The 20,246-nt window shown below is 55.7% G+C and overlaps 1 protein-coding gene across 4 annotated transcripts in view; it reads left to right on the top strand.

Moving 5' to 3' along the window:
• CLUH (CLUH binding protein of NUMT mRNA) overlaps positions 1–15,198 on the top strand; it is a 21,354-nt gene extending 6,156 nt beyond the window's left edge. The window contains exons 2-26 of one of the 4 annotated variants that reach the window (XM_024737100.1): positions 1,426–1,628; positions 2,463–2,634; positions 3,652–3,795; positions 3,995–4,119; positions 4,198–4,352; positions 4,434–4,559; positions 4,850–4,997; positions 5,172–5,264; positions 6,421–7,115; positions 7,823–8,046; positions 8,155–8,256; positions 8,376–8,476; positions 9,380–9,532; positions 9,622–9,684; positions 9,767–10,011; positions 10,235–10,319; positions 10,439–10,592; positions 10,692–10,831; positions 11,697–11,777; positions 11,858–11,983; positions 12,064–12,185; positions 12,465–12,558; positions 12,644–12,778; positions 12,860–12,933; positions 13,726–15,198. In XM_024737100.1, coding sequence (XP_024592868.1) covers positions 1,426–1,628; positions 2,463–2,634; positions 3,652–3,795; positions 3,995–4,119; positions 4,198–4,352; positions 4,434–4,559; positions 4,850–4,997; positions 5,172–5,264; positions 6,421–7,115; positions 7,823–8,046; positions 8,155–8,256; positions 8,376–8,476; positions 9,380–9,532; positions 9,622–9,684; positions 9,767–10,011; positions 10,235–10,319; positions 10,439–10,592; positions 10,692–10,831; positions 11,697–11,777; positions 11,858–11,983; positions 12,064–12,185; positions 12,465–12,558; positions 12,644–12,778; positions 12,860–12,933; positions 13,726–13,912 — 3,947 coding nt within the window. In that variant the 3' untranslated portion in view covers positions 13,913–15,198. Of the gene's footprint in view, positions 1–1,425; positions 1,629–2,462; positions 2,635–3,651; positions 3,796–3,994; positions 4,120–4,197; positions 4,353–4,433; positions 4,560–4,849; positions 4,998–5,171; positions 5,265–6,420; positions 7,116–7,822; positions 8,047–8,151; positions 8,257–8,375; positions 8,477–9,379; positions 9,533–9,621; positions 9,685–9,766; positions 10,012–10,234; positions 10,320–10,438; positions 10,832–11,696; positions 11,778–11,857; positions 11,984–12,063; positions 12,186–12,464; positions 12,559–12,643; positions 12,779–12,859; positions 12,934–13,725 lie in introns of all 4 variants that reach the window. The other 3 variants (XM_024737109.1, XM_024737092.1, XM_024737088.1) reach the window with 3 other exon arrangements.
• The last annotated feature ends 5,048 nt before the right edge of the window (positions 15,199–20,246 follow it).

Here is a 20,246-nt window from a genome sequence, read left to right as displayed (position 1 = left end):
GTTTTTTTTTTTTTTTTTTTTTTTTTTTTGGAAGAGGAAAAAGAGCTATATTTATTTGATTCTATGGATTTTCACTTATTCCTATTAACCATTAATTGTGCAGATTTACCATTAATTGAAATATTTTTTTTACTATGGTCACCTTTAATAACAACTTAAAAAGCACTTTATTTTAAAAAGGAGTTATCTATATTTACCGGAATTTCATTTGTAGAAGCACAAGTGTTGTCTTTGGATCACACTTAGCTACTCATCTAAGGATATGGTCACACCATGGAAATGAAGATCACTTGTAGACTTTGGATATAAAACATGAACAGTTCACAAAAGCTGGTATAAGAATTTGCTCGCTACAGTTTCAATGCCCTGGTTTTCTCAAAATGCTCCTGATACATTTTTTTCTAAATCATACCCTAAAATAAACACTGGTTTAACAATTGTGTCATACAATAATACAAGCTTATTGTAAACACCTGGAAAGTACAGACTTTATAAGGAAAGGATTATATCACTCAATCCTGTTATTTAAGGAAAGCCACTGAATTCTGAGTCTTTCAGTCTTTCTACTGGAATAGATATAAATGTACATATACACACATAATTAGGACTAGTGCGTGTTCTAATTTTTTTTTAATTGAAGCACAGTTGATTTACAATGTTATGTTAATTTCAGGTGTACAGCAAGTGGAATTCTTGAAATAGGGGAAATGACCTGCAGCAGTCCTGTGACCAGTTTGGAGATTAGGTTGGGTGACTAGATAGGGATGGGGGTGGCAAGCATTCGCAGAGCAGGGGCTGGTTTGTGGAGGAAGATAAATTCCATGCTGACAAGATGAGTCTGGTGAGGCCTAAGGGATGGCCACATGTTGAAAAACTGGAGCGAGGCCTGGATTGGTCACGTGAGCTGGGAGACGGGAGGGCATTTGCAGTCACCGGCAAGGGTGAGGTGGGAATGAGGAGAGGCTGGGGCCCGGGACACCCACAGCTGGACTGCCAGGAGGAGGTCAAGCTGGAGAGAGAAGAAAAAGAGCAGCAGAGTCCATCAGGGAAGAGGAGGAAGTGAGCGGTGGGGGAGGGGAGCCAAGCAGCTAGTTGCCTAAGACCAGAGCAGACCCTCAGGTTTGGCCCTTAGGGTGGCAGTGGTGGCTCTGGGGAGAGTGGTCTGGGTGGCCTATTCACACGGCTGCCAGACTGGGGGCCTGAGGAGCAGATAGGAAGCGAGGGCCCGGGGTGTGGAGGCAAGCGAGCGGGCGGGCAGTAGCCTGCAGGCGTGCCCTGGGGTGTGGTGGGACCGGAGTCTGGTGCAGGGCCGAGTCTTGGGAGGACAGGCAGACGCCATTCTGTAGGGCTGTGTCCACCCTGCTAGGTGAGGCAGACCTCGCCAGCGAGGCCCGTCTGACTCAGCTCCTTTCTTTTCCCCCGCAGAGCTGCCATCAGTCATGCTGTTGAATGGGGACTGCCCGGAGAGCCTGAAAAAGGAAGAGGGGGCTGCCGAACCGCCCCGGGAAAATGGGCTGGATGAGGCTGAGCCGGGAGAGGAGACCACTGGACAGGAAGTCATTGTCATTCAGGACACGGGCTTTTCTGTGAAGATCCTGGCTCCTGGGATCGAGCCCTTCTCCCTCCAGGTGAGATGATAGAGGGCTACTGGGGTCCAGGGCCTGCGCCTGTTGGGGAGGATGAGGGTGCGAAGCCAAGCTTTGCGTTTGCCTGGTCTGGCCCTGTGTTGAGGCAGGAAACCGAGGGTCCTGTGCCTTCCAAGGTCACTCAGCTAACGTGGTGGACATGGGAGTCCAGGTTCAGGCCGTTGCTTCAATGCAAGGGGACAGATCCCAGCTGGGACTGCCAGCCCTGTTTGGGGATCGGTATGGTAGTGGCTGGGTAATGTTGGGGTCCCAGGGCTCCCCACCCTCAGGTAGGTCAATTCTCTGGCTGGAGTTTTACCATCTGTCTGAGAGGAGAGTGGTAGTGGGTGGTCTTCAAGAGCAGAGCCAACCCAGAGGCCTTGTAAACTGTTACTCATTGGGGAACCAGGTGAGGCCCTCTTGTGTCTTCTGGAGCCACAGGCTTCAGCCCCAGAGCACACCTTCCTGAAGGGGGAAGCCATTTGCCCTGGGGACCTTGGCGCTGGGCAAGGGAGGAGGCAAGATGACTCTTTTCTTTTCCTTGTTTTTATGCCTCCTGCTGCTCTACTCAGGGCCTGCTCTTGGTCTGCAGGAATAGTTTAAGCTTGCGGGTAACAGGGCAAGGCTCTGTCCTGCACATGTGCATATATACCCTGCACACACATATACACACACAGGTGCAAGTGGGCATGGTATGTATGGGCAGGGCCTGGAATTTAAAATAAAAGCCAAAAAGGGGGAAACAGTATTTGGAGCATTGACTTTAGGGACCCAGGTGCTTTAGGCTGGGGAAGCGGTATGTTTTCACCAGGTTGGTCAGGGCCTTCTCCCTGGCAGGTTTCCCCCCAGGAGATGGTACAGGAGATCCACCAGGTGCTCATGGACCGTGAAGACACATGTCACCGCACCTGCTTCTCACTGCACCTGGACGGCAACATGCTGGACCACTTCTCAGAGCTGCGCAGTGTGGAGGGGCTGCAGGAGGGCTCGGTGCTACGCGTGGTGGAAGGTTTGTCCGGAAGTTGTGCGGCCCGCCAAGCGGGGACATGAGGAGGCGGGGGCATGAGGAGGCGGGGCCAGGCGGCACTCACCCCCACCCCACCCCTCCCGCTGGTACCTTGGTGTCACTGTGTCACAGATGAGCGTGTGGAGGCTCAGGGCAGCCTTGAACTTGTGGAGGCAGGAGAAGACAGGGCAGGAGCACAGGTCTGCCTCGCAGGCCGTCACAGGCACACCCTCCAACTTCATGGGTTGAATATCAGAGTCGTGATTTTAAACAAAACAAACAGTACCAGGCAGGTGCTTGAAATCAGCCCGTTCAAATTTTATAGATAAAAGCTCCGTCTCTTAAGGAAAGTAAGGTTTCACGGCTCTTGAGCAGGGAAGTCAGGCCCAGTGTGGGACGGTCAGCTGGCACGGTGAGTCTGGTTTGTTTGTTTAAAAAAAAAAAAAAACAAACTCACGTGAACTTAGGTTACCTGGGGAAAGGTGGCACTGCGGTTCTAGGCATGTCAGCCAAGGAGCAAATGTGGGAAAAATGTAACCCAGCTGTGCCCAGACTTACCTAATGACGAAACCTCTGTCCTTCCCCAGAAGAGCCCTCATTGAAATTTCATGAAACATGAGTTGGGGAGCAGTGTTGCAGTTTGAGGTCCTGTAAGTCCTCAGGCCACCCCCAGCCAGGGATGCCCTGGGAGAACTGGACTGAGCCCATGGGGACCTAGCAGCTGTGCCGGGCTGCCCACCCAAGACACTCGTGGGCAGAGAGCAGGGGGCTTCTGTGTGCACTTCCAGAGGCATTTCTTGTGCCCTTTGGCATAAGGTTCTTTGCAGACAAGGATCCCTGCCCACCAGCAGGCAGGTGTATGTGTTGAAAGCAGAATTCCAGCTTATGTGTTCATAAGGGAATTTGTAAGTGAAAGCCTAAAACTAAAATCAAGACCACTCCTGGTAGTGCCATGGCCAACTTCTCTCTGCTGGGTGGGTTGTTGCCCTGGTGACGCCCTGCCCATCCCCCTCCCGACAGAGCCATACACGGTGCGAGAGGCCCGCATCCACGTGCGCCACGTTCGAGACCTGCTCAAGAGCCTGGACCCATCCGATGCCTTCAACGGGGTTGACTGCAATTCCTTGTCCTTCCTGAGTGTCTTTACTGATGGCGACCTGGGAGGTGCGGGAGGCATTGGGGCTGGCGGTTGGGCAGACAGGCCGGGAGCAAGTTGGCCAGGGGCTGGTGAAGGGGCCAAGGGCTCGGCCTTCGCACCTGGAGGGAAGCGGGGCTGGAGGCACACAGACCGGGGCCACCTGAGCTGGGGAGGGAGTTGGCCCCTGGGTGGTCCTGGGCTGACCACCAGCCTCGGGTCCCTCAGACAGCGGGAAGCGGAAGAAGGGCTTGGAGATGGACCCCATCGACTGTACACCGCCTGAGTACATGCTTCCAGGGAGCCGGGAGCGGCCGTTGTGTCCTCTGCAGCCCCAGAACCGTGATTGGAAGGTGGGAGCAGGTCTCTTTTGGGGCAGGGGATCGCCACACCAGGAAGCCTGGCCCACTCATGCTTGGCCATTCCTGCAGCCCCTGCAGTGCCTGAAAGTGCTCACCATGAGCGGCTGGAACCCACCCCCTGGGAATCGCAAGATGCACGGGGACCTCATGTACCTGTTTGTGATCACAGCCGAGGACCGACAAGTCAGCATCACGGCATCCACTCGGGGATTTTACCTGAACCAGTAAGTCCTTGTGCGAGCTCGTTCGGAGTCCGTGGGCAGCCGCTTGGGGTGCCCTGCACAGTGGCCACCGTCTCCCTGCAGGTCCACAGCGTACCACTTCAACCCCAAGCCTGCCAGCCCCCGCTTCCTCAGCCATTCCCTGGTGGAGCTGCTCAACCAGATCAGCCCAACCTTCAAAAAAAACTTTGCCGCCCTGCAGAAGAAAAGGTAGCACCTTGGCCCATCTGTCCCTCATCTCACGTCCCATGGGGTGGGTGAACCATACAGCCTGAACTCTAGCTCTCCTGCCCTAAGCTGTGCCCCCAGCACCCCAGAGCTCCCTTCTAGGCAGCAGTCAGCCTAGCAGCCCTACGACAGGCGGCCGTGTGCTTCCGTCGGACTCTCCAGGGACAGGGCCTTGGGGGGGAGACGGCAGAGCCAGTGGGACCTTGGAGAAGGGGCCCAGGGCAGGGCTCTGGGCTCAGCGGGCTGCCCCATCTCCCCTCTGCCCGCCACAGGGTCCAGCGCCACCCGTTCGAGAGGATCGCCACCCCATTCCAGGTATACAGCTGGACAGCGCCCCAGGCGGAGCACGCCATGGACTGTGTGCGCGCAGAGGACGCCTACACCTCCCGGCTGGGCTACGAGGAGCATATTCCAGGACAGGTGCCTGCAGCCTGGCGGCCCACCCTTAGCTCTTCCCTCCCTCCCCCTGGTGGGCGCCAGGCTGGGTTCTGGGTGCTTAGGGGGCCGTCTGCGGGGAGGCGGGGGACGGGACTGCCCCGAGCAGGTGCTGGGGGCTCAGGTTGAGCCGGTGTCTCCCTCCCTGTCCTGCTGTAGACCCGGGACTGGAATGAAGAGCTGCAGACAACGCGGGAGCTGCCTCGGAAGAACCTGCCTGAGCGGCTGCTGCGAGAAAGAGCCATATTCAAGGTGCCCGTGGCCCCTCAGGCCTGACCAGTGGCCGCAGGCCCTCCTGCCACCTACCTGCTCGTTTTCTGTGAACAAGACGGAAGCTGGGGTGGGCTGTCAGGGACCTTCCCGGGCGTTCTGCCAGCCTTCCGTCTCCTGGTAGACGACCCCAACTCCTTCTTCTGGCCTCTCTGAGATTTAGTGTCTGTGGGCCGGAACCGGTGGGGACACGCCTCCAGGATGGGCTGAGTGGCAAGGTCCATGACAGCTTCCCTCCCAGCACACCCACGTGGAGCCCTCAGCTGGACACACGTGCCCTACTGAGATATCCTTAGTGTTGTTTTTCCTGAGACAGATGAGGAAGAAGCAGTGCTTTTGAAAAAAGTTTATTTGAAATCTCCCATAATCTTACTAGAGATGATAATGGTGAAGATAAGATCTAAAGTCCGAGGTGCTCACTTTGCCAGGGGCTGTGCCAGGTGCTGTGTAGGCATTACCTCCTGTAATCTTCCAGACACCTTGTAAAGGCTGATACTTTTATGTCACAGTTTTATAGATGAGGAAACAGGTCTGAGAGGTGATGCAGCCAAGGTCACCTGGCACGTATTTGGTGATTCCCAGACCCACCCCAGTCCTCGCTCTCCCTTTTAATCACTAAGCTCTGCTCTCTCTTGCAGTATAAGTGTTACATTTTTTCAAAACTGGGGTTTCTTTTTTTTTTAAATAAATTTTTTTATTTTATTTGTGGCTGCATTGGGTCTTCGTTGCTGCGCACGGGCTTTTCTCTGGTTGTGGTGAGCGGGGGCTACTCTTCGTCGCGGTGCACAGGCTTCTCATTGTGGTGGCTTCTCTTGGTGCGGAGCACGGGCTCTAGGCACGTGGGCTTCAGTAGTTGTGGCGCATGGGCTCTAGAGCGCAGGCTCAGTAGCTGTGGCTCGCGGGCTTAGTTGCTCCACGGCATGTGGGATCTTCCCAGACCAGGGCTCGAACCCTTGTCCCTTGCATTGGCAGGCGGATTCTTAACCACTGCGCCACCAGGGAAGTCCAAAACTGGGGTTTCTTGCCCTTTTCCAAATGTGAGGAAACTTTGTCCTGCTTACCTCCACCAGCCCTGGGCGAGCTTGGCCAGGCGGGATGAACCCCGCGGCTCTCTCACCCTCCAACCTCGGGCCCCCAGGTACACAGCGACTTCACAGCGGCAGCCACGCGGGGCGCCATGGCAGTCATCGATGGCAACGTGATGGCCATCAACCCCAGCGAGGAGACCAAGATGCAGATGTTCATCTGGAACAACATCTTCTTCAGCTTGGGCTTTGATGTCCGCGACCACTACAAGGACTTCGGGGGGGATGTGGCGGCCTATGTGGCGCCCACCAATGACCTGAATGGCGTGCGCACATACAATGCCGTGGACGTGGAGGGGCTGTACACGCTGGGCACGGTGGTGGTGGATTACCGCGGCTACCGTGTCACGGCCCAGTCCATCATCCCCGGCATCCTGGAGCGGGACCAGGAGCAGAGCGTCATCTACGGCTCCATTGACTTTGGCAAGACGGTGGTGTCGCACCCACGTTACCTGGAGCTGCTGGAACGCACGAGCCGGCCCCTCAAGATCCTGAGGCACCGGGTGCTCAACGACCGGGACGAAGAGGTGGAGCTCTGCTCCTCCGTGGAGTGCAAGGGCATCATCGGCAACGACGGTCGCCACTACATCCTTGACCTGCTGCGCACCTTCCCCCCCGACCTCAACTTCCTGCCCGTGCCCGGCGAGGTGCTGCCGGAGGAGTGCACCCGCGCCGGTTTCCCCCGCGCCCACCGCCACAAGCTCTGCTGCCTGCGCCAGGAGCTGGTGGACGCCTTCGTGGAGCACAGGTGGGGGGCCAGGGCAAGCGGCTGCATCCTCGGGTGGGTGGTCCTGGGGCCTGATCCTTGATGGGGGGGGGCTTTGGAAAGTGAAGAGGAGCTAGCTCTGGCCCTGGCTATCCCGGCCCCAGCGCCACCCACCGTGGCATCAGGCTCCCCAGCACGGACATCCAGGAGCTTTATGTGGGTCAGAAACTAGCAAGTGGCTAGACCAGTGGCTTTCAGCTGACGGAAGCGGGGCTGTTCCCTCAAGGAGCACATGGAAATCCGCTTAGGTGTCTTTGAACCTCCCAGTGCCAGGGCCCTGGAGGAGGGGCGGGGTCGGGGTCCCTGCTGCTGCCGTTTTGTGCTTAGGGGTCAGCCCGTCAGATGCCCCAGAATAATCTCCCTGTCAGAATGCCAGGGGGGTTCCTGGCGCTCTCAAGAGCCCTGGGTTGCGTGTGAGCCCCCCACGCACCAGCTGTCCTCTTCCTGTCTGGGAAGATACCCATTATTGCTGTGACCTGGCACACACACACGTGTGTGGATGCTTGCACACTGGACAGGATGTGTCCCCAGGCCGGCAGGGTGTCCAGCCCCAACATCCCTCAGCCCGAGCAGGGCAGGAGCTGGGGCCTGGCTCAGGTCCCCCGAAGTCAGCAGGAAGCCGCCAGAGCAGTCACGCTTCTACATACCCCTCCTGCATTCCCTGCTCTGCCCCATCCACTGTGCTCTAGGTACCTCCTCTTCATGAAGCTGGCAGCCCTACAGCTGATGCAGCAGAAGGCCAGCAAGATGGAGACACCCCCGTCACTGGAAAACGGCGACCCCCCATCCTCGGAGTCCAAGCCTGAAGACCCTCCAGCACCCGAGATGGGAAGCGAGGAGGAGGGCAGCAGTGCTAGTGGCCTGGCCAAGGTGAAGGAGCTGGCAGAGACCATCGCCTCGGACGACGGGACAGGTGGGGCTGCCGTGGCTGCTGGGGGAGCCCAGGACAGGGGAGGCTCGGCTACTGCCCCACCGGAGCGGGAGTGGGGCTACCTCCTAATGGGCAGTGTCTCCACAGCAGACCCTCGCAGTCGGGAGGTGATCCGCAACGCATGCAAGGCTGTGGGCTCCATCAGCAGCACGGCCTTTGACGTCCGCTTCAACCCCGACATCTTCTCGCCAGGTGAATGGTCCTCTAGGGCCCCAGCGCTGGTGGGCCTGTTCGCTCACCTGAGGGCTGCCGTCTCTCTGGCCACCCGCCTCTCTTCTGCCTGGCTCACGCCTCTGCCCTCCCTCCCCCAGGGGTTCGCTTCCCGGAGTCTTGCCAGGAGGAAGTTCGGGACCAGAAGCAGCTGCTAAAAGATGCTGCTGCCTTCCTGCTCTCCTGCCAGATCCCCGGCTTGGTGAGGGCAGGAGTGGGACGAGGGACTGCCCAGAGGGTGCTGTTACAGGCCCTGGGGCCTCATCCGTCTCTGGAAGCTTGTGGAACCTTTGCGGGAGTGACTTAGGCCTGCTGACCTGCAAGGCAGGCAGGGTGGAGTTCTCCCCAGCATGGGGCTGCTGACACACAGGGGTCAAGGGAGGCATCAGGTTCTGCTCTGTGTGCCCTCCCTTGTAGGCTGGCAGCTGGGGTCTGGCCCTCTGAGCCCCTGTGTGATGGGATGGCTGATAGAGGGGCTGGGGGCATCTTCACCCCCACAAGCTTTGTACGTAGGCCCTGTGTATGTACACAGTGCTTGCTCCCCCCTAAGGCAGCCCTGAGCTTAGGTGCCATGCTGTCCTTCTTTATTCATTCATTGGTCGATGGACACTTAGGTTGCTTCCATGTCCTGGCGATTGTAAATTGAGCTGCAGTGAACATTGTGGTACATGACTTTTTTTGAATTACGGTTTTCTCATGGTATATGCCCAGTGGTGGGATTGCTGTGTCCCCCGATCTTTGAGCTGAGCCTGCCGTGCTGGCTGCCCCAGGCCCCTGCGAGGCGCAGCACAACCGCGGGATGAAGCTGTGGCCCTGCTTCTTCCTCTGCAGTCACAGGAGAGCCTGTGCAGCTCCCTCATCCCTGATTCCCCGCCGTGTGGGCCCAGCAGTCGCAGGGGTGATGGTGGCCTGTGCAGAAGGCTGGGGACAAGATCTCACATCCTTGCTGCCGCTTTGTCTCCTTCTCTCTTCCCGACTGGGAGCTGGGGTCTCAGTCCCCTCCTTCCCTCAGGGCCTCAGGAGAGCGTGAGCTCCCTTGGGAAGACCCAGGGCGGGAGGAAGCAGAGGCCCTGGGCTGGGGGGGCTGACGTGCTGCAGCCCGCAGGTGAAGGACTTCGCAGACCACGCGGTGCTGCCCATGGACGGGGCCACGCTGGCCGAGGTGATGCGTCAGCGCGGCATCAACATGCGCTACCTGGGCAAGGTGCTGGACCTGGTACTCCGGAGCCCGGCCCGGGACCAGCTGGACCACATCTACGTGAGTGGTGCCCAGGACGGCTGTGAGATGGCGGGGCTGGGATGGAGGCCTGGGGCCTGACCGAGACTCCCCTCTCTGCACCCTTGCAGAAGATCGGCATCGGAGAGCTCATCACCCGCTCTGCCAAGCACATCTTCAAGACGTACTTACAGGTACTGCGCTCCCTCCCCGGCCTGGGTCATGGGGATGTTGGGGGGAGCCCGGGTGGTGACACTGGTCCAACCTCCCTTGCAGGGGGTCGAGCTCTCGGGGCTCTCGGCTGCCATCAGCCACTTCCTGAACTGCTTCCTGAGCTCCTACCCCAACCCCGTGGCCCACCTGCCCGCCGACGAGCTTGTCTCCAAGAAGAGGAACAGGAGGAGGAGAAACCGGCCGCCAGGGGCAGCGGATAACACAGCCTGGGCTGTCATGACCCCCCAGGAGCTTTGGAAGAACATCTGCCAGGAGGCCAAGAACTACTTTGACTTCAGCCTCGAGTGGTACGTGATGATGGGTGCAGGGGCGCTGGGCTCCCGAGCAGCGTCCGGGTCCTCCGTGGTCGCTGGCAGTGGAACGGGGAGGAGAAAGCAGGGAGCTGTGGAGGGCTGCTTGCTTGGGGAAGTGGGGAGGGGAGCTGGGAGGGGGCTCGGGTGGAGGGGCAGCTGTGGAGAAGGGGGCAGAGGGGTGCTGGGCTGCCTGGGCCCACCCGCCGCTCCTCCCCAGTGAGACCGTGGACCAGGCTGTGGAGACCTACGGGCTGCAGAAGATCACGCTGCTGCGGGAGATCTCCCTGAAAACCGGAATCCAGGTGGGCTGGCTCAGAGCATCTTGCAGGGCTCCCGGGGCCACGGGGGGAACTGGGCGGGGCGGTGCTGGCCGTTTGAGCCCGGGCTGAGGCTGCCTACGGGTGCCGGGCTGGGTCCCCAGATCCTGCTGAAGGAGTACAGCTTCGACAGCCGCCACAAGCCCGCGTTCACGGAGGAGGACGTGCTCAACATCTTCCCTGTGGTCAAACACGTCAACCCGAAGGCTTCAGACGCCTTTCACTTCTTCCAGAGCGGGCAGGCCAAAGTACAGCAGGGTGCGTGCCAGGTGCAGCCGCGGGGCAGGGTTGCGGGGGGGGGGGGCGCCCCCTTCCCTCTGGCCGGCCCTGACCTTCCGCCCCCGGGGTGCCCTGCAGGCTTCCTGAAGGAGGGCTGCGAGCTCATCAACGAGGCCCTGAACCTGTTCAACAACGTGTACGGAGCCATGCACGTGGAGATCTGTGCCTGCCTGCGCCTCCTCGCCCGCCTCCACTACATCATGGGCGACTACGCTGAGGTGGGCCACGCGTACCCTCTGGGCCTTCAGCAGGGGCCCAGGGCCTGGTCTGGCACCAGCGGGGCGGAGGGGGGCATGGGGGAGCTGGGGCTGCATTCTCACCACCACGGCAGCAGGAAGCAGGAGTCCCGGCAGGTGGGACTGGAGCCCCTGTCACCCCAGGGGCCCGGGATGCCGCTGACCTCTGGGCCCCCCCAGGAGGAGCAGGTGGAGACCCAGGGAGGTGCTTGTTCTGCCTGTACGGCGGCCTGCCTCCGCTGTCCCCCCCAGCTCCCTCCACTTAAGAGCTGTATCCTGGGGAGAGCTGCCATGCCCGTGGACAAAGTGGGTGTGATGGCAGGGCCTCCCTTCACAGGGATGAGGGAAGGGTAAATTCTGACTCAGTACCTAGAGCCCTGTAAGCACCAGGGAAGCTGCTTGGGGTCTGTGCTGTTGCCTGTACCCTCCTGGGGCCTGGTGGCGTTCACCTGCCTTGTTGGCCCCGGGGCTTGAGAGGCTGTTTCCTAAGCTAGGTGCACTGTAGATGCCCCACTCCCGCCCCCAGCCATAGGACTCTTGTTTTCTTTCGCCTGTCTGCCTTTTCTTATTACGAAGACTTTATTTTTAGCACACTTTTAGATTTGTATGCATGTGTTGGCATAGATTAAGACAAGTGTTTTAAGATGTGAAGCGGCCTCAGAGCAGGCTGTCGACGTCCATGGTCACAGCAGCTGGATTTTGACCGCTCTTCTGCTGCCTTTGTGCAAAGTAAAAATAGAAACTGCGGCCGAAGGTGAAGAGGCCGAGCTGCTGTGGAGGCTCGTGGGCCAGGCAGACTGGGTGTGGGGCGGTACCACCCGGGAGTGACAGCCCCCCACCTCCCCAGGCCCTCAGCAACCAACAGAAGGCTGTGCTGATGAGCGAGCGAGTGATGGGCATTGAGCACCCCAACACCATCCAGGAATATGTGAGTAGCCACCGGCGGCACGGCCTGCAGGCTGGGTGGGACCCGTGGCTTGCCCCGGCCTGACGCTGCTGCCCCCGCAGATGCACCTGGCCCTGTACTGCTTCGCCAGCAGCCAGCTGTCCACGGCCCTGAGCCTGCTGTACCGCGCCCGCTACCTCACACTGCTCGTGTTCGGGGAGGACCACCCTGAGATGGCCCTGCTGGACGTGAGTACCGGGGAGGGGCAGCGGGACTGGCCTCGAGCCCGGGGAGTGGGAGTTGACCGGGGCCTCCCGCCTGCCCCCAGAGCAACATCGGGCTGGTGCTGCACGGAGTGATGGAGTGTGAGCTATCGCTGCGCTTCCTGGAGAACGCGCTGGCCGTCAGCACCAAGTACCATGGGCCCAAGTCCCTCAAGGTGGCCCTCAGGTGAGGCTGTGCCGGGTTAGGGGACAGGAAGGCCCCCGGCCGCAGGGTGCCCGGGAGGCGCTTGCATTGAGGGCGGGCACGGGATCCAGCACTCTGTCCTCCATCTGACTCCTGAGGAAATGTCTCTCAACTTGCATCTCTTCTCTGAGCTCTGGACTTGCCTTCCCCCTTGGAAAGTTCCCAGAGTGGGTTCTGGGGTAGCCTGCATACCACCCATCCGTCCCCACCGGCCCATTCACGTCCCTCCCTTGCCTCCCCCTGCACCGTGCCTGTCTGCAGCCACCACCTGGTCGCCCGGGTCTATGAGAGTAAAGCCGAGTTCCGGTCAGCCCTGCAGCACGAGAAGGAAGGCTACACCATCTACAAGACGCAGGTGGGCCACGTGGGCCACGGCGGGGCGGGGAGGGGCAGGGAGGGGCGGGGCTGCGGGCAGCACTGATATTTCCCGCCCCCTGCAGCTGGGCGAGGACCACGAGAAGACCAAGGAGAGCTCCGAGTACCTCAAGTGCCTGACCCAGCAGGCCGTGGCCCTGCAGCGCACCATGAACGAGATCTACCGCAACGGCTCCAGCGCCAACATCCCGCCCCTCAAGGTGGGTCCCCGAGCGGGGCTGGGTGGGCCGCACCCCGGCCTCCCGGCGCCCAGGCAGTGACTCATCCTCCCTGCCCCTCAGTTCACAGCCCCCAGCATGGCCAGCGTCTTGGAACAGCTGAACGTCATCAACGGCATCCTCTTCATTCCTCTCAGGTGAGGTGCCCCACCCCCGCGTAGAAGTTGGCCTTTATTTTTTTTCTTGGTTTTTTTAAATAAATGATACATTGACATGGCTCAAAATTGAAAAGTATAGCCAGTGGCAAGGAGTTCCTTGTGAATCCTTCCAGAAATACTCTGCATAAGTGGGCAAACACAGATCTGTAACCGTTTTCCCCCTTTTTTTCCCCAAGGTGCCAAATTGTAGCGAGCCATGCACATAGGTATTTTTCTCCTGCACTTAATCTATCTTGGCGATCGTTTCGTGTCAGTATGTAAAGAGCAGTGTCATTCCTTCTCTGGACTCCTGCTCTGTCAGTGTAGCGATGTGCCTTAGAGCCAGGCCCTGAGGGTCCCTGTGCGGCTCTTACAAACAGTGCCGTCTTCGAAAGCCCCTCGCGCCGTCTCCCTCCCACCTGTGTGCGGCATGGGTTTGGTCAGCTCAGTGTTACGGCATTTACAGCGTATCTGCTCTGTGTGGCACTCTACACCTGGTTTTTTTGGGTGTAATCGGCTATAGGAGCGGCCGGGGTGCAGTGGGTTTGAACTGGGCGTGAAGGCTGGGTGGGAGCCAGGCCTTAACTGGAGGCTTTCAAGTGTGTGCAGTTCGTACTTTTTCAGCACTCGGGGGCCTTTCTGTTTGCGGGAGGGAAGCACTTGTTCCACACGTGTGTCTCGCTGCAGAGAGCACAGAGCCTGATCTTGTTCTAAGTTTAAGCAGAGCCAGTAAGGTGATGGAGGGCCCAGGCCCACTCTGATACCCACCCTTCGCCCCGTCCTTCTACTCAGCCAAAAAGACTTGGAGAATCTGAAAGCTGAGGTGGCGCGGCGGCACCAGCTCCAGGAGGCCAGCGGGAACAGGGATAAGGCTGAGGAGCCTATGGCTACTGAGCCAGAGCCAGCAGGGGCCTCAGAGGATGTGGCCTCCCAGCCCCCAGCTGCCAAGGACCCTCCTTCCCTGAGCTTGCAGGGGTAGGAAGGGAGACACAGACAGACAGTCGGCCAGCTGCCCCGTTACCCAGCGATCCAGACTCCAGGAGAAGGGGGCGTGCCCTGCACATCAGGAGAGGCAGCAAGTCCTCTTCCTCCACGCTTCCAACCCCACCCTGCCCCCAGCATCCTCCTGGGACCCTGGCCTGGCCTGCCTGATCCTCTGAAAGATGTTCTTGCACTGGTTCGAAGAGTATACGACGCAGAGGCCTAATTGAAGACACGTGAATGGAGCGCGTGGGCATCAGTTCCCAGCTGGCGGACAGGTGCCCCCTCGGGCCCCCCATCCTCAAGCAGGTGTGCGCGAGTGCGTCTGTGCCCGTGAGTGTCCTGCTCCGCCCTTCCTGACTTGTACATAGCCCCGAGCCGGTTCCGAGTGGGTGGGTGATGTCCAGGTGAGATTTCTCAGGTCATTTGTATGTTTGACATTATGGCTGCTGCTTTTGCTGCCACTACCCCCGGGCCCGACCTGGCTGAAAGTCCAGGTTTGAAGCCGAAAAGAGGGGAGCTTTCCTGTGTCCTGGGTTGGGGAGCCAGAGCTCTGTGGCAGGGCTGGACGGTTGGGGAGCACTTTATGGCGGGGTGAGGGCCGCAGCAGCTTTACTAACCACGGGTGGGCCGGGCCTGGCCCGGCTGTGCTCGGGGTTGGGAAAGGGTTGGGCATCGGTGGCTCCCCAGACACCCCTGTGCCCAGCCCTGGCTTGTCGGCCCTTGGGCCCCAGCAGGAGGTGCTGCCTTCCCACTCCCCGCACCCCAGCTGGGGCTAACCTTGGGGTATAGTCTGAATGTATCCTTCTCCCTGTTGAACAACCTCAGCTGCCTAATGCACAGGGGGGTGGGGGGGGAACCCGGACTGAATCATGGATCCCGGGGGAGACGTCACAGATACAGGAGTGACTGTCCCTTGTTTGTGGAGCTTAGCTCCCTACCTGGTCCTAGGACACACAGGCACCTCCTACAGAGAGGAGCTCTGGGAGTGGAAGGGAGGGGGCTGCCCGTGCCGCTTCTCTGGGCCTGCTGTCAGAGCCCTAGCAGGTGGGCGGAGATGGCCACCCTTGGGAGCTGGAGGGCGCGGTCCTGCGGCTGGGGCCTCCGCCTGGTGGCTCTGCACGGAGCCGCGGCCGGGTATGGCCTGTCCCAACGCCTGGTTTCAAAGGGAGTGGGTGCGAGCTAGCAAGCGAGGCATCCCCACAGCTGATCAAGAACTTTTTCTTGTTTTTAAACCATCAGTCTTCATTTCACATTGGAATAAAGTGAGTTTTTGAAACCTGCTGTCCCGGCCTCTCCTGTGTGTTCTGTACCAGTCTTGTTTGGTTGTGAGAGCTGTTTCCAGAAGTGGTACTAGTAAAAGAGTTTAAGGCACATGAATGTGTAAAATTAGGTCACACTCAAAGCTATCCTTATAATGTCATTTAATTGGGAGGAAAGCGGGTAGAGCCGCAGGCACCCACCTAGGGCTTACCAGTCTGCCCATCAGTAGACCCATGGGAGTGGCATACAGATGAACATCACCTGTTGTTGGCCACAGAAGAAAAGGCTGAGAATCACTCCTATACAGGGTCCTGTGGTTCCGGCTGGGGTGAAGGGTGCTGCAAGGTGAGGGCCCAGGCCTGGGCGTGCTGGCCCTGGTAGGCCGTTGAAGACCTAACTGGGCATCCGCCCTTGTCCCTTTGCTTGTCAGGAGGACTGGGCGGCGCCCCTCAGAAAACTAGGAGTGCTAGAATGGGGGGGTGTCTAAAGTTTGCCATCCTAGGTGGGCCCTCGTGGAGATCTAATGAACGGGGGGAAGTGGAGCCCACCTAAGTGGGCTTGAGAGGCCGGGCCTGTGAGATGGGAGGGTTGTGGGCAGGAGGCCTGTCTCAAGAGCAGAAGTGTCTACAGCAGGCGAGCCCTCAGCCTCATGCGTAGTTAAATGCCTTTTTGGATACTTGGAGAGTCCTTTGTGTCTGACGTGGTGGAAAAAAAAAATTCCAACCCTGACGTCTGTTTTCTGGAGCCAACTGAAAAAAAGATGTCCCTGACATCGTCGAGGTTTTCTTCTAAGTGATGCCCAAGGATGCTTGCTGCCACCCCGCTTTACAGTCTCCTGGTTGTGTTCTGAACGTGCATCCCTTCCTAGAGCATCTATCCTGTGAACGCCAGTCACATGTTTCTCAGCACTTCTAGAATTGTGGGCATGATCTTGTAAAGCTGAGAAGGGATCAAGTGTAATTACCGTTGTACCTACTAGTCACCTGAGAGGCCCATTTTTCATGGTTGATCCCTTAAGCGTATTGGTGCTGTCAGGTGCCTTTTGACAACCAAAATGACGAGGGATTGTTGTTTTATGAAGGATGCAGAGGTGTGAAATCCACCTTTTCTCCTCTTAGTCGACAGATGGCAAATTTTTGAAAAGGGTGAACAGTGGTATCCAGGAAGGGTTAGTGTGAGAACTGGCCTGCAGGTCGTGGGGCAGCTGTGCGAGGTGGAACACAGGTCTAGCTTGTGTGAGCCTCTTTGTGTCCCCCACGCTGGTCTTTCACTTTCTGCTCTACTTTTCTTCCCTGTTTGCATTTCTCTTAATATGCATATTACTTTTACAACTTAAAAAATATTTTTAAAAGAACTGTTACTACTTTTAAGTTGTATCATCTGTCTCCACTTGCTCCTGCCTTCCAGACTCATTGTGTTTTTTTTTTGTTTTAATTGAAGTATAGTTGATTTACAATGTTGTGTTTCTGGTGTACAGCAAAGTGGTTCAGTTGTACATTATCTATACCTATGTGTGTGTATGTATGTGTTCTTTCTCGTATTCTTTTCCGTTATGATTCGGTACAAGGTGTTGAATATAGTTCCCTGTGCTACACAGTAGGACCTCGTTGTTTATCTAGTTTATGTATAGTAGTTTGTATCTGCTAATCCCGAACTCCTAATTTATCCCTGCCCCACCCCCTTCCCCTTTGGTAAGCATAAGTTTGTTTTCTATGTCTGTGAGTCTGTTTCTGTTTTGTAAATAAATTCATTTCTGTCATATTTTACATTCCACATATAAGTAGTATCATATGGTATTTGTCTTTGACTTAGCATAATAATCTCTAGGTCCATCTGTGTTGCTGCACATGGCATTATTTCATTGTTTTTATGGCTGAGTAGTATTCCATTGTGTATATGTACCACATCTTCTTTATCCATTCATCTCTTGATGGACACTTAGGTGGCTTCCGTGTCTTGGCTACTGTATTGTGCTGCTATGAACACTGGGGCGCATGTGTCTTTCTGGATTAGGGTTTTCTCCGGATATATGCCCGGGAGTGGGATTGCTGGATCACTATTTTTAGTTTTTTAAGGAACCTCCACACTGTTTTCCATAGTGGCTGTATCAATTTACATTCCCACCAACAGTGTAGGAGGGTTCTCTTTTCTCCACACCCTGTCCAGCATTTATTATTTGTAGTCTTTTTAATGATGGCCATTCTGACCAGTGTGAGGTGATACTACATTGTAGTTTTGATTTGCATTTCTCTAATAATTAGCAATGTTGAGCATCTTTTCATGTGCCTGTCGGCCATCTGCATGTATAGAAATGTCTATGTAGGTCTTCTGCCCATTCTTTGATTGGGTTGTTTTTTTTTTTGTAATTGAGTTGAATGAGCTGTTTGCATATTTTGGAAATTAAGCCCTTGTCGGTGGCATCATTTGCATTGTTAAATATGAATATTGAGAGAACTGTTAGACTTAGTTGAGGAATTCCTACATATCCTAAAGGTGAGAATAAGGTATCCTGATGTGGCCCGAGTATTTCCTGCCCCCCACCCCAACTCCCAGTATCTACACTAGCGATCAAACAAGGCATGCATGATCAGGACACCTTACAGAGGACAGGAGGGCCTCCTCAAATGGAAAGAAATACCCCCATTAAACAGGGAAATCCACTGATTAAAAAAAAGAACTCAGACACTGGGATGCAGGCCATTCAGGACACAGTTGCCCTGAGAATAGTCATTTCATATAGAATGAGTGAGGAGCCTTCCTATGTTGCAAGTGTGGGCAAGGTTAATTCTTATCCATTCCCAGCCTCTGCCCCATTCCTCATGGTCACCCCACAGTGGAGCTGGCAGTGTGGTGACAGAGAGGGGCTTGGGGATGGGATGAGGGTCTTTCCTGTATGGCTAAAAGTAGGTTAAATTATTGTTTCAGAGATGTCAGAAGGCCCTGCTTATACTTAAATAGCTAATTAGATGCTTAATACACGCAGAACCAGATAAGGGAAAGAGCTAGTGCATTTGGGTTCAGGTCCCAGCTCACTAATTAGCTTAATACCCTTGGCATATGACCTCACCTTAAGTGAGCCTGTTTTCTTGTCTGTAAAAATGTGCTAATATCCACCAGCAGGGGTTGTATGTGAGGAAGACGGTATGTTGAGAATAAGGGTGTTGGCTTGACAGGCATTCAGATGCTGGGTATTTTCCTTCCTTTAGTCCCTGCACCAGCCACTTTCATTTAAGAGGGCTGGTGACCAAGTGGGACTGATGACAAAATGGTGTTTTGTGAAAGTGATGGTTATTTATTATTATTTATTCTTGTTCAGAAGCAAACAGTGATCTCAAGACACTCTTAGGAGAGTGTTTGCATGATGTGTCTAAACAATTGCAGGAAAATGAAATCTTTTTTTAAATGCAGGTGGGGCAAAGTGCTGAATTTATTCATTTATAACATTCACTTTTAGAAGTTCGTGTTTCTGATATGATGGGGAAAAAATGCAGTGTTTCAGTTCAGCCTTTTCATTTACTGGATTTATGTATAAAAGATCTTGGAAAGGCAGTTACTTTGGTGTAAGAGAAAAATCCTTGCCCTTTGTCCCTGGATGTAACTATCCTGTATGTTTACATAAGAAATAATAAACTGGAGATGTGAGTGGAAGAAAAATATTCACAAAGGAACAAAACTCCGTGTATGAAACTGTTGGCGAAAGAGAGGTTTGAGTTCAAACCCCAGCTGGAGGGCCCCGGGACCAGTGACTTGTCTAAATTTTTGTCTTCGGTGAAAAGTTAGTTCATTTAGATCAGTGGTTCTCAAACTTGAGCCTGAATCAGAATCATCTGGATGGTTTGTTAAAACGGATTTGCTGGGTCCCACCCTGTGACAGATACAGCAGGTCTGAGCTAGAGCTCAAGGACTTGCATTTCTAATGAGCTCCCAGGTGATGCTGATGCTGGCACGGGGAGCACACTGAGAATGACTTTCCTAGAGGGTTCTGGTACGTCAGCAGTGGAGAATCGTCAAGTCTGCGGGCAAGACAAGTTCCACCAAAGACTAACAGGGATAGAGCTGTCTCACCCAGGATGCAGCACCATTTCTCCAAGTCTCCCATGTTCCAGTCCTTGTCCTACACCAGGGAAAGACGCAACCATGAGTCTTAGAAGGAAGCTTGATGTGTGTGACAAACCAACAGGTTTTGAAGAGCTAAGTGCACTTCTGGATAGTGATACTAAAGCTGGTAATCTCCACTCTCAGTGGTTCGGCTCATCATCTGGATCTCAGCCTAGGGGAAAAGAGGAGCCCTGCAAAGAAATGGAAAAGCTGCAAAATGCAGGAAACTAACTTCAAGCAAATTACCTTGGTGCTCTTGGCCCAGCTTCCTTCCCATTTAGAGGAGGGGGTGGGTAGAGAAGCTACCTTCTAAATGGCAGGATGACAGTTGGGCTGTAAGAAAAGAGCCACCACATCATTCAACTTGTCCTTTGCAGGAGACCTCACGGGTGCCCTAAAACACTTATGCATGCTAGCTGGTCAGTAGCCCAGGGATGAAAGGCAGGACATGGCCGACATATGTAAAGCACATAGAAAGCCGTGGGGCTTCTGGGAAAAGGGTGAAGATTCTTGGTACATTTCAACCAAAATTTTAAAAACAGTATTAATAATCTCCAAGAATCCAAGACCACTGGGCAGAATTAAAAGGCTCATTCATTAACAGAACAAAGGCAGTTAGGGTCACTTCTCCCCGGGGCCCTGAGGCTGTAAAAGATCCTTCCTTGGCCTCAGCTGTAGTCACTGTCAGAAAGGGCTGCTGGAGGGCAGGGTGGAGCCTTGGAAAACAGTCTGGAGCTGCCTGACCCAGTGCGTTGTGCAGGCCCCTCAGGCAAGAACCCCTGCAGCTATGCTCCTAGTTCCCTCCAAGGAAGCAAGACAGCAAAGGCAGTGCTGGCCCTGCCCTGAAGAAAGGCCTTCCATCCAGGCCCTGCTAGCAACTTGCATATCTTATTCTCCATATGACTGGTGCTGAACACAACCCTGCTTCCTATTAGGACTCAGTTTGAAAGGTTTTAAATCTGTGCACAAAA

The sequence above is a fragment of the Neophocaena asiaeorientalis genome, unplaced genomic scaffold, assembly GCF_003031525.2.
Source record: "Neophocaena asiaeorientalis asiaeorientalis breed wild unplaced genomic scaffold, Neophocaena_asiaeorientalis_V1.1 scaffold129, whole genome shotgun sequence".
NCBI lineage: Eukaryota > Metazoa > Chordata > Mammalia > Artiodactyla > Phocoenidae > Neophocaena > Neophocaena asiaeorientalis.
The sequence above is the reverse complement of the archived record's forward strand: the minus strand, read 5'-3'. Positions and strand labels throughout refer to the sequence as shown.